The following is a 13,131-nucleotide window of genomic DNA, read 5'->3' on the forward strand; positions in this document are numbered from 1 at the left end:
GAGAACCTATCTGATTTATATCTATATCTATAACTGTTAAATGCATCAATTTTAAATTGATGTTCAATGTTCCAAAACGAAAATCTACACAACTGTCATCAAAAAGTTATTTTGTTCGTTTCATTTGTGTTTGTTGAAAAGTTGAAACTATATTCCACTTTATAGCAAGAGCTTTTGCTTTTGCAAGAATATTATCAAAATTATTATGCAGTGATTTTATTTCTTTTATTCCAGTTTCTAGTAATGAACAAACTTTATCTAAATCCATATTTTTAGATTGCAATAATTTCAAAACAATATTTAATGACACTAATACTTCAATAATTGACACCAAAATGCAAAGGAAATCTAAATAATCCATTTTATTTCTTAAACCGGTCGTTTGTGCTATTGCTGCTTTTTTATTGTTTAAATAATTTTAGATAAAACTTTTTTTACATCTACATATCTATGTAGGATGTAATGAAAGCTTTATTTAGTATTTCCTTTTTATATTGAAAAGAAATACTAAGTTGGTCTGTTTCAGATAAATCTTAAGTATCGGTTGTATTGGCACTTTCATCTACCATTTTATTAATATTTTCTAGTTGTATTGTGTTTGAAGTTAAAGCATAACAAGAACATTAATAACGTGTATAAACAACATAATAAACAATTTTTTTTATAAATAAAAAGACATTTAAAATATAATAATAATAATAATCATAAAACTTAAATTACAAAACATAAAAAAACAACAACAGAAAAGCTGGCAACTAAATTGAAATACTCAAACATAATAGTCACAAAAATAGTCAAACAGTTGAACAGCTAGCTATTAGTCAAATGCTATTTATCAAGTTATTATTTTAAAAAAACTAAATTTTTTAAAAACACTATTTTAAATCTACTCTAATATAAAAATACTATAACTATTTAAAAAACTATTTTACAAATTTTAGCAGCCTAGAGTAAAGCTTTTTTTGTTTTTGTTTTTAAAAAAAGGCAATTATTTTTTTTTTAAAGCATGTAAGCAAGTTATTGTTTTACTAAAATAGCTTAATTATTTAAGTTGCTTAATTATCATACTTTGCATTAAACTGTTACGACTTCATAATTGCAACTTTGAAAATTGTATAATATTTTATAAATTAGTGGAGTTAATTTTAATATTTGTAGATTATTTAAATAAAAAGTTGCTCACTATTCAAAGAACTAGTCAAGATTATTAACTTCATAATAATAGTACAAAGTGTTAAATGTTGATATGGATGTTATTTTTTATACTGACACTTTTTATACTGACGTTATTTTTTAAAAATTTTCCTTAGTCGCTTTGGGTCCCTAATAACTCTGGGTCTCCCTGCGGCTGTGGGCCCTTCGCTACGCAACTGATATATATATATATATATATATATATATATATATATATATATATATATATATATATGTATATATATATATATATATATATATATATATGTATATATATATATATGTATATATATATATATATATATTATACATACATATATATATATATATATATATTCATATATATATATATATATATATATATATATATATATATATATATATATATATATATATATATATATATATATATATGTATATATATTTGAAAGATGACATCTTGTATGAGAGTATATTATATATTATTTTAAAACATCAAGAAACACAGTTTCTCTCAATACAAACAATATTATTGTATAAGAAATTTTTGCTGGGTTATGGATACCAGCATCATCAGCTTGTAAAATATTACAATAATTTTTAATCGTTATAGTTTATATAAAATTGTTACTATTGGCGTCAGCGGTTGAATGGCTTCTTTTGATTTTTAAATTTTAAAAATGGCGTCCAAAACATAGTTTTGACATATTAATCTTGAATTAATCTTGATGAAGGCCATATGTCAAAACTATGTTTTGGATGCCATTTTTAAAACTTAAAAATCAAAAGAAGCCATTCAACTGCTGACGTCAATAGTAACAATTTTATATAAACTATAACAATTAAAAATTATTGTAATATTTTTCAAGCTGATGATGCTGGTATCCATAACCCAGCGAAAATTTCTTATATAATAATATTATTTGTATTCAGAGAAACTGTATTTCTTGATGTTTTAAAACAATATGTATATATATATACATACATTATATATATATATATATATATATATATATATATATATATATATATATATATATATATATATATATATATATATATATATATATATATATATATATATTTATATATATATATATATATATATGTATATATATATATATGTATATATATATATATATACATACATTATGTATATATATACGCATACATTAAAAATGTAATTTTAAAACTAAAAATAAAAGTAAGCATTTATACAAAAAAATTTTATCAGAATTATTTTTTCCAATTCTTTTTATGAATCATTTTAAACTGTTTTGACCACCCTAATAATATATATTCAGCTCTAAAACTCAGTTTAATGGTTCTGAGATTGGAAGTAAGGTTCGTAAAATCTGTGTTAGCTCTCAGAGTTGCTGGTTCCACACTGACTTCACAGTGTTATGTGCAAGAATGATACTTTTGTTAGTGCTTTTGATTTGCATTGTGAAGGCCACATAAGGAGCTCTTTGTAACAACTTAGGTTGAGGAGGAATGAGGCAACTGAGACAACTGAGGCAAATGCATAATTTATTACTTAGAGTGTCATACACTATCTATGATTAAGTCAAGTTCTCTATTAGTTTAAAACATGAATAAAATATCTAAAAATATTGAACAAAAACTTTTTACAAATATTTGTGATTTTCAAATTAACTTTTTATCTTTGAATTTTATCCTCTTGCAAATTTTACCAGAACTTTTTGCTTTTTGTTAATTAATACTAATTTAAATTGGGTTAATATCCTTTGATTCGCAAAGACCCTAATAGTCACATGCTTGGCCTGGGCATATATTTATGTATCAGTTCACCTATTTGTTGTGAAGTTAGGTTTGCTAAGCACCTCTTCACTCAATCACTTTTCTTTTTGTTGTTTATCATTGTTTTTCTTTCCTAGATTACACTTTTTTTATATCAGCCATTGATGTTTTGGTGACTAGATTGCTCATCACACTGTATGACTTGGCTCTATAAATTGGTGCACTACTTGGATTAAAGCTCAAAATTTTTGTTTTTCTCAATCTCTTACTCAGGTAGTTTACTTTTTGACTTGTTTTTACGTTTCTAACCCTTGCTTGCGCTCAGTTTTTTCTTGTTTTTCATTAGGTAGTTCAGACTATTCTATGATCTTGCTCAAATCTTTTTCATATTCTACATCAGATTAACATATTACTACTTACTACTACCCTCTTTTTGTCATTTTTCACATGATGGTCCTTGGGTCTGATGTCTTTTATCCTTCTGCCAAAATCTACATCTTCTTGAAAATTTCCTGGATTTAGGAAGGCTTTGTATTTTTAATTCCACTTTGGAAAACAAATGTTTTTTTATTATTACAAGAAATCAATGCAAATACGTATTGTCTGATACTAAGGTTCATTATCCTTATTTAACTAAATCTTGATTTTTTATTTTAGAGGTTTTAATGGATTTTAGAAAATCTTTAACATCAATGATGAAAATTTTTTAGAAAATTTTAGCAATGTCATTGATGTTAAAGACATTAATGACATTGCTAAAAAAAATTTATTATTAAAAGGCAATTCTAACATTCCATTCATGATTTTATTACCATTCCCGAAAATAAGGCAGAAATATTTGCAAGGACTCCTCCTCTAACTCATCTCTTAAATCTTATGATAACGCTCTTCTTGTCATCCCAAACAACAAGTCTTCCTGTCATCCCAGGAGGACCTGTTGTTAATGACATTTGTGGTTTTTTTTAGCATAGTCTTTAATTAACAAACTTCTAATATTTATAGTCTAATAACTTACTTGTTGACAATCAATACAGATTCTTTTATATTACTGCTGACTTGTTAACCATTATAATAGAAAAATGGGGCAAGTGAGACAATGCTATTATTTTTGACATTAAAGGCTTTTGATAAAGTCTGATACTGGTCTTCTCCATAAACTTGCTTTATATGGTGTATCTAGGTAAAATTTTATTGAAATATTTCTTCCTAACTACAGTATTAATGTAGTTCTTGATGGAATATAATATGAATATAAATAAACGTATAATATAAATTAAATAAAACTATATAATATAAATATAAAAATAAGTAGACAACTATATAATATAAATATAAATATAAGTAGACAACTATATAATATAAATATAAATGCAGTAGTGGTGTAGTGGTAGAGCTTCATAAACAAGAGGTTCCAAGTTCAATCTCCACCACGTCCCTGGTTATGCCCACTCAACTTGTTTCTTCACGTAGCAGCTTTTTTCAAGGTTTGTATTTCAGAGTTATAGAGTTTAAAGAGGGTTAATACCGCAATTAAGCAGCCTCTTTGTCTGTAGTGGCCTTCTTGGTCTTGGGGAGTTTCAAGTAACTTTTGAGATGCCACAAAGTTCCATCCTTGGTTCTGTGTTATTATTTATCTACATTGATGATTTTCCAGATAGTCTTACCTCTAAAGTAGCTCCATTTGCTGATGACACAACTGATACTCTAGACAAAAATTTTTTTTGATTACTTAGAACATCAACCAAAACTTAGTAGTTGCATCTTTTTGCTGTAAATGTTACTTTCATGTTAAAAAACCTTTATTTGTCTAGTTTTTTTTCCTTGAACATTGGTGCTATAGAATTTTCTAATAAAAATCTAAAATGTTTAGCTTTTTTTAGGAAGTTTTCCTTTACATCTTGCTGCTTTTAATGGACATGATGAAGTTGCATCACTACTTATTACCAGAGGACCTTCAAGAGCCAGTGTAAATGAACCGGTATGTTGTTACATAGTTTGAATAATATAACTTTTTTTGCTTTTTTTTTGTTTTCTCAACAGATGAAAATTATTGCAAAACAAAAAAAGAAAATAATTCAAAATTTAATTAAGTTTAAAAAAGTAAAAAATGAAAATTTTGAATATTACTTTATATAAGGAAATCAACTTAAGACTTTTTTAGAATGTTTTCATTTATTATAAGTTTTATTAAAAATAACTATTTGTATGCCATTTTTTATCTTTTATATGTAATCATAAGTTTAAAATTTTGTGAATTTGATTATAAGTTGTTTTTATTTGTGGCTTTTAAACATAGTTTAAATTAAATTTAAACATAAAAGCTTATTTTATAGTTTCTTATAAAATAAGCTATTATAAGAAACTACAAAATTCTAAAGCTTATTACAGCAACACATTCAACATATAGTTCTAACAGGTGTTAAATAAATTTTTTCGCAAACTTTAATTAAGTTTTGCTTGTTTTATTTTAAATGCAAGTTCAAATGTGTAAAAAGATTTAAAATATAGATAATGATTTTTACCAACACAATAAAAAATATTTATATATTTTTTTTAAAAACGAATAAAACCATATTCTTTCAATGAAAAAAATAAAAATTGTGAAAATTCATTTACTGCTAAATATTTTTTCAGTGAGAATGTTTCTAGGAACATCACTGAAAAAATGTGGAAATAAAAGGAGATTTTGTTTTAAAATAAAATGAATTATCATTCCTAAATAAATGTGATGAAAGCTCACGGCTCACTATTTTTAAGGAGGTGAATACATGCTACAGACAAAGTTAGATAATTTAAAAACAATTGGTTTCAAATTTGTTTTAGAAAAAAGGTTTATACAAAAAAAGTTAAATTGAAAAAAAACTAATTTTCAGGAATAGCCAAGAAAACTATTTTTCTAAATTAAATAAAAACTTCCTTAACAATAAAAAAACTTTTTTTTAAAAAAGGTTTTGATTGTTTGGGAAAATGGTTTTTGGTAATATTAAAGATGAGATAATCAAACAGTTTATTACTTTTTTATTAAGTATATCAAACAATTTTTATACACATTTTTAATCCTCTTTAATTCTGCTGACTTGTTAACTTGTTAGACCGAAGCAGTGAGGCAAGACCTATTATATTTGACATATCTAAGACTTTTGATAAAGTCTAGCATGTTGGTCTTCACCATAAGCTCACTTCATATAGTGTGTATGTGAAAATTTTTTAAATTATTGAATCATTCTTTTCTAACTGCTGTATTAAGGTTATTCTTAATGGAAAACATTTCATTTCTATTAACTTCTGGGGTACCACAAGGTTCCATTCTTGGTCTCTATTTCTTTTCTATTTGGTTATCTTCCTGATAATGTTACCTCTAAAGTGAACAGTTTACTAAGTAAACTAATTATTTGAAGTTAAATCAAAAAGTTTAGAATTGTTATTATGTACAAATCTAACAGGATATTTGATACAATTCTTTTTTTTTTCAAATAAATTATTTGCATGTTGTTGTAAAATTTACTCCAAAAGTTGCAATGTTAACATGCTTATTACTTCTTGTTAAACGTTGTAAAAGTTTATTTTTATTTTATATCGGAGATTCAAAAAAACTAAATTCAAGCATATTAATCAATGTTGTACCTTTAACAAATAAAAAATTAAAATAATAATATAAATAACTCTTTTATTCAAAACTTTTTATAAATTGATCTATACTGAAGTTTTTGCGCCCTTAGAATCTGTTAACTACTTAAACCTGGTTTTAAATAGAAACTTTATCTCTATAATAAAGGATATATATTGTGTATATATATATATATATATATATATATATATATATATATATATATATATATATATATATATATATATATATATATATATATAAGCTAGCTTTTTTTCATTTTTGTAATGCTGCTTATTTAAATTATTAGGAGTGTCACTAAATAAATTAAAATTAAAGTTAATGTACTCTTTTATTTAGCTCAAAGCATTTGATTTTTTTAACATTTATTAACTTTTAGTTTTAAGTTCTGATTAATAGTTGTTGCTTGCAGCCTTATTTAGTATGATTTTGTTTAAAAGCAAATTAAAACAAGATTTGTTCATGTGTTTTCCAAGCAGATTTATTGTAGTAATGTATTTTATTTGTTGTTGCAGAATTTAGCTGGTGATACAGCACTACATGTGGCATCACAATATGGTCATACTAAAGTTGTTAAAGTTCTTTTAGAGGTAATCTTTTTTTAAGTATTTGCAGATTGGGTAACTTAACCAATTAGTACCAGTTATTTTTAAACTTGTGTTTTGTTGTTTTTAAGCTGACAGTTGATGTTTGTTATCAATTTTAAGAATAAAAAATATATGTATAACCAAAAAAAAATCTTTATATACTTTATACTAAAAACCAAACATAATAAACAATTGCAAATTGAAACGATTAAGTGTTTAGGTCACTATAAATATCTTTTATTTAGCAATTAATGTTAGTTTATTTAGCAGCTTGTAAATTTTGTAAATACAATTTAAATTAATTTCAATGTAACTTTTAAATATAAGTAAAGTTATAAATATTTTCATAAAATACTTTATTATAAAAATACATTTAAACATTAAAATTAGTAAGATATTTAATTTTTTTCAAAAAGCTCAAATAAATAAGTTGTCTTGACCCCTTGAAGTTTATAGGCTTCGTGTTTTAAATTTTAGACCTTATAGATTTTATATTTTAAAGTTTAAATTGAAGTATACAAAGTATATTATATATGTCAACCATTATCTTGCTCTATTTACTTCATCTTGTCTCATCCAGTAACAGTAACAATTTGCAGGCTGCTGCTCATTTGATTGCTGCAGATCAAACAGAAGGAACACGACTAAATGTTGAGTTAAATACCAATTAAAAACATGTCTGCTGCTGTACTGACAAATTTGCAATACCACTGCATATCTGTGATGTACTGGTGATTGATAATTAATTCAATAATGAAAATTCAGATTGGCTTGAAACAGTGCAATGAAATCTGCCATTCTTTTAAGATTATAGGTTTGCATTAGTCCTGGTCTAAACACAAGTATATGTGATCTAATGTTATGTATTTAAAGACCTATAGCTCTTGTGCATGAATCTTACACAACGATAAGCGTCCGATTTCTTTCTATCCTGTAATTCTCCACAAAGGCAAACAATTGTCAAGCAGTTATTGGAATTAATAATTGTCAGGCAAAATTGTTAGACCATTGTTCCATTAACTGCTTCCTTGACATGTTTAATGTGCAACTCATAAGTTTGATGCCAATAAGCAATCTACAAAATTTCCTTATCAATTTCTATTTTGATTAAAGCAACACATCCCACCTTCCAGCCAGTATTACTAGTTGTTGTGTCAAATCAAGGAGCAATTGATTCATCAACTAGCCTCCACAGTGTTAAATACCTGATGGTCAATCTGAGCTAAACCAGTAACATTTATGGATTGTAGGAATCCTTTGTAATTTGATTTTTCAGATGACTCACTTGCAAAAATGGCAACAAGTTCTACTTTCTTTCCTGTGAAATTGTACGTAATAAAAGTTTTTTAAGATCTATATACTACGTATTTTTACCAATAGACTTTGAATAAATTAGCCATTAAACAACAAAATAAGTTTACTGTTCCAGTGACCGTATGAATGAAGTGAACAGCTGGATATTCATTTATCTTGTTCTTTCTTTTGATAAATATTTAATTTCAAAATAGTAAACTGCTTAAGGGAATAACTTAGTTTAATTTTGTTTCAATAACCATTATGTCTCTAATGCTGAGGTATTATCTAATGGAAACAATAATGAACAATTTTGTCAGCAACTGAGTAAGGGCTGATGACCTACTTCTTCTTTTTTGTTAGGTAAAATTTTGCTCAGGAGCTGTTTTCCGTTCTATCATCTAATAACTTTCTTAATTTTTTTTATTCCTAACAGAATCTTGTAATAGAATCTAGATAATAAAAATGAATAAATTTATTTGCTTTTTTATTTGGTCGCTACATTTTTTATTGAGCTTAATTAAAAACTAGGTTTTGATCTCTCAAAAGTCAAAATCTGGTAATAAAGTGCATTTATACTAAGATTTGTCTTTAAATTCTTTTTGGATTTTTGATCTTTTTATATTTTGGATTTTATATTCATACATAGGTTTTACAAACTAAGATTCAAGGACCACTTAGAGAATCAATTTTTTTCTTACAACATTTCAATTTTAAAATTTTAGTTTGTAAATAACTTGAATTTAAATTAATTGAACTTTAAATTAGTAACCTGAAATAAATTTCTTGAAGTTACAATCAAATAAAAGAACTTTATGTATTTAAATTTTTATATATTTAATGTTTATTATTTTTTCAAAATTTTTGGTTAGTGCCATGCTGACTTACATTTAAGAAATGCAAAAGAAGAATCAGCTCTTGACCTTGCAGCAATGTATGGTAGATTTTCTACAGTAAGTCTTGTTTTGATAATTTATTTTAATATATGTGTAAATAGAAGAAAAATCAAAACTATGAAAATAATGTAGTCTATTTGCAAAGTTGGCTTGACGAAGACATGCCAAACAATAATCTAATGTTCATTTTATTTCACCATGGTTTTTATTTGGAGTTTTTATGATTTAAGCATTTTGAAAATCTAATAAGTATATTTTTTTAGTATTGCATTGTCCCTGTTTTATTGTCTCCAATAATTTATGGACAATACAAGTCAGTATTAATATATATATATAAAACAGTATAATGCAAACTTTTATAACTAAATTAAAAATAATATTTTCATAAATAATCAGTAATTTAATAAAATTTGTTTAATCAATTCTTTAATTTATTCTTGAAATTTCTTTTTACATGTTGTATAATTTTTTTATGTTTTTCCAATAGGTTCAATTAATCTTACTTTATGACCGTACAGTATTTTTTGATGCAATACATAAACATAGTCCTTTGCATTTTGCTGCCAGAAATGGACATGAAAAAGTTGTAGAGTTGCTTCTTTCAAATGGAATGCCAGTGAATGCTACTGTAAATTTATTAAAGTTTAATATTTAAAACAGTTTTGACAGCTACCATTTTTGTATTTGTGCTGTTTTTAATTTTAGTGTGATATGGGAACAGCTTTGCATTGTGCTGCATTGTATGGGAAATTTGGAGTTTCGAAATTTCTTCTACAAAAGGGTAAGAATTATAAATTCTTTAAAAGATTCTAACAAAACATATAACTTTTTCAATTTTTGAGTTTTTTCTTATATATAAAATAAGCAGAATTACCTTTGCTCATAATAATATAATTTTATGTAAAATTTTAGTAATAATATAATATAATACTTAATAGTTATTATTAGTGATATCAATGCCAAAACGGACAGTAGTGGCTAATAATACGATTTAATATAAGTATATAAGAGTAATAGAAGTTCTTCTTTGTTTTAGTAATTATAAGCTATAAGTTTTACTCTGATAGTGGAAAAGATTCAAATAACTAAAATACTGCACAAAATGTTGCAATATTAACAGATGGAGCTCCAAGTAAAAATTCACTAAAAGAAAAATTTTTGAAATTTTTTAGGATTTTCAATCAAAACAACCCTGACAATAATTTTGTTTTTCTACATTTCATCATACATCAAGACTGCCTTGAATAAAAAACCAGTCCTTGATGTAATCGTAGTACTTGTAAATTCTCTTTGATCTTATGTACTTACTCAAAGATAATTTTAAGAGTTTCTTAATTCCATCCAATCTGAATAGTCTGATGTGCTATTTTCATAGAAATAAGATGAATTGTGCACGGGGTCTTTTTTAAGTGAGTTTGATTTGCTGTTTATATGAAAATAAGATGACTTAGAGTCATTTTTAAGTTTGGCGACTTAAAGTTTTTACTTTTAAGAAAAATAAGAAAAATTGTTTTGCGAAATGTAAAATGTTTCAAAATTTAGCACATTTTTCACAAATCTTTTCTGTTTATTTAAACTAATTACAGCTACATAAATCACATTAATACAAAAATAGACATTTATATTTAATGTACTTAATATCATAAAAAATAATTATTACTTAAAAAATATAAATTGTAGGTCAAGATAAACAAATCAAACAGATTTCTAAAAGTATTGCAACTTGTATGCATAATTTCATTTGTTGGTTTTGGTTTGCCTGCTAACTTTTTTCTTTTAGCTTTTAGTTTGAACTCATTAATCGATTTCTTCTGAATAATTTAAAAATGACACTTCTGGTAAACTAAAAGCAAAACTATCTTATCTTGCCAATTTGTATATATATATATATATATATATATATATATATATATATATATATATATATATATATATATATATATATATATATATATATATATATATATATATATATATATATATATATATATATATATAAATACTGACCATCTAAGGAAACTTTAAAAAGACATGATATTTTAAAACCAGATGTTTATTGTCATTTTAAAACCAGATTAAGGAAATAGTGTTGTTATATTGGATAGAAAGGTTTATGACAATATTATTAATGATCCAACTAAATTTAAACACTTAAAAAAAACGGTGTCACTATTAATAGGGAAATGCTACTTCAAAACTTCTTAAGGAAACTCAAAAGTCAAGGTTTTTTTGATGATTTGAATTTTTTTTTGGTTTTTATCCTGCTTGCATTTGCGGTCTTCTGAAAATGCATAAATTAAGGTCTTCTGATCACGATATATGTTTCCAACCTATCGTATCATCTATTAGCACTTATAACTATCATTTGGCTAGATTTCTTTAAAATTTATTTTCTCCATTAATACCATCTGAATTTTGTTCTAAAGATTCTTTCACCTTTGTTAAAGAAGTTAACGAAGGTAACTTATTTAACAGTTTTTTTGTATCTTTCGATATCACAAGCTTATACGTAAACATTCCATTACAAAAAACAATAGATATTGTTGCCGATGTTATCATAAAAAACAGTACAAATCTTAAAATTAACAAAAGTAATTTAAAAAAACTCTTTGTTTTCGCAACAGCCTAAACGCATTTTCACTTTAAACAGGGATTATCTTTTTCTGGATATATCCGGAATTCCAGATGTTTCTTCCTATCTTTAGTTTTTTGGGATATCCAAATAGTTTTTGTAATTATAAATTTATATAATTAAATATATTTTTGAATTAAAAAACAAATATTTTTTAACTTATTAAATTATTCTCATAAAAAAAGTTTCAAAAAAATTGAGAAAACTATCAGCTTAAAAGCTTAAAAAATTCCGAAATAAATTCTGGATTTTTAAATTCTGGACTTTTTTTCAAAATATTTTTTGGATTTTTCAAATATGAGCTAGATGATTTAAACATTGTTTAAAGACCAGGTTTATGACCAAATTGGTGACATTGTTATTGGTTCTCCATTAGCACCTGTACTTGCTAATTTGTTTATGGGTAACTTTGAAGAAAAATGAGTCAAGTCATATGAGTAAAACAATTGTTTTACAATTGTTATGTACATGACATTTTTGCTGCTTTCCCCTGAAAACCACGCATTTTTATTCTTCAATATCTTTTACCATGAAAAAGAAAGAAAACTCAAAAATATATTTTTGGACATAACTCTATGTAAGTCAAACAGTTCAAAAATTACAACAGTTTTTCGTAAAAAAACCTATACTGGATCATACACCAACTTTTTCAGCTTTACTTCGTTTTCATATAAAATAAGTGTTTTATTGATAGAACTTTCAAAATTAACAATACTATCCTTACTATACTGGTCTTCGTTTTGATATTAACAATCTTTTTAAAATTCTCAAACATAATATGCACCCATCTTGGAGAATTGAAAAAATCCACAACTTAAATAAAGGTAGTTATGATGTTTCATTACCATCTGAAGACCAAACAAACTCGCTATTTGAACTCTTTTATATTGGTAAAATATCTGAGCTAACAAAGCGAAGATTACCCACAGTTGTTAAGAGACATTGTAAGTCGGTAACCGACTTGGTAACTGACTTGATTGGTATTCACTTTGTTAGTGTTAAGAAGTTGAAGCAAACAAGACATGTGTTAGCATTTTCGCGATAAAAGCGCTACTTTTTTCAAGTAGTATTTGACTGTTGAAGCAAAAGAGAGAATCATAGTGCAGCAGTTTTAGGCAAATAAGTCGCCTTGCCTCTACCAGGATACCAGTTTTTGCATGC

At 25.2% G+C, this 13,131-nt stretch overlaps 1 protein-coding gene across 2 annotated transcripts in view; it reads left to right on the forward strand.

The window, feature by feature from the left end:
- Window positions 1-13,131, forward strand: part of LOC105847189 (ankyrin repeat and sterile alpha motif domain-containing protein 1B) — a 74,967-nt gene that overhangs the window by 6,699 nt on the left and 55,137 nt on the right. For both annotated transcript variants that reach the window (XM_065790594.1, XM_065790595.1), the window contains exons 4-8: window positions 4,815-4,912; window positions 7,078-7,152; window positions 9,315-9,395; window positions 9,826-9,966; window positions 10,044-10,119. In XM_065790594.1, the coding sequence (XP_065646666.1) occupies window positions 4,815-4,912; window positions 7,078-7,152; window positions 9,315-9,395; window positions 9,826-9,966; window positions 10,044-10,119 (471 nt within the window). The remainder of the gene's footprint in view (window positions 1-4,814; window positions 4,913-7,077; window positions 7,153-9,314; window positions 9,396-9,825; window positions 9,967-10,043; window positions 10,120-13,131) is intronic.

This window comes from Hydra vulgaris, chromosome 02 (assembly GCF_038396675.1).
Source record: "Hydra vulgaris chromosome 02, alternate assembly HydraT2T_AEP".
NCBI lineage: Eukaryota > Metazoa > Cnidaria > Hydrozoa > Anthoathecata > Hydridae > Hydra > Hydra vulgaris.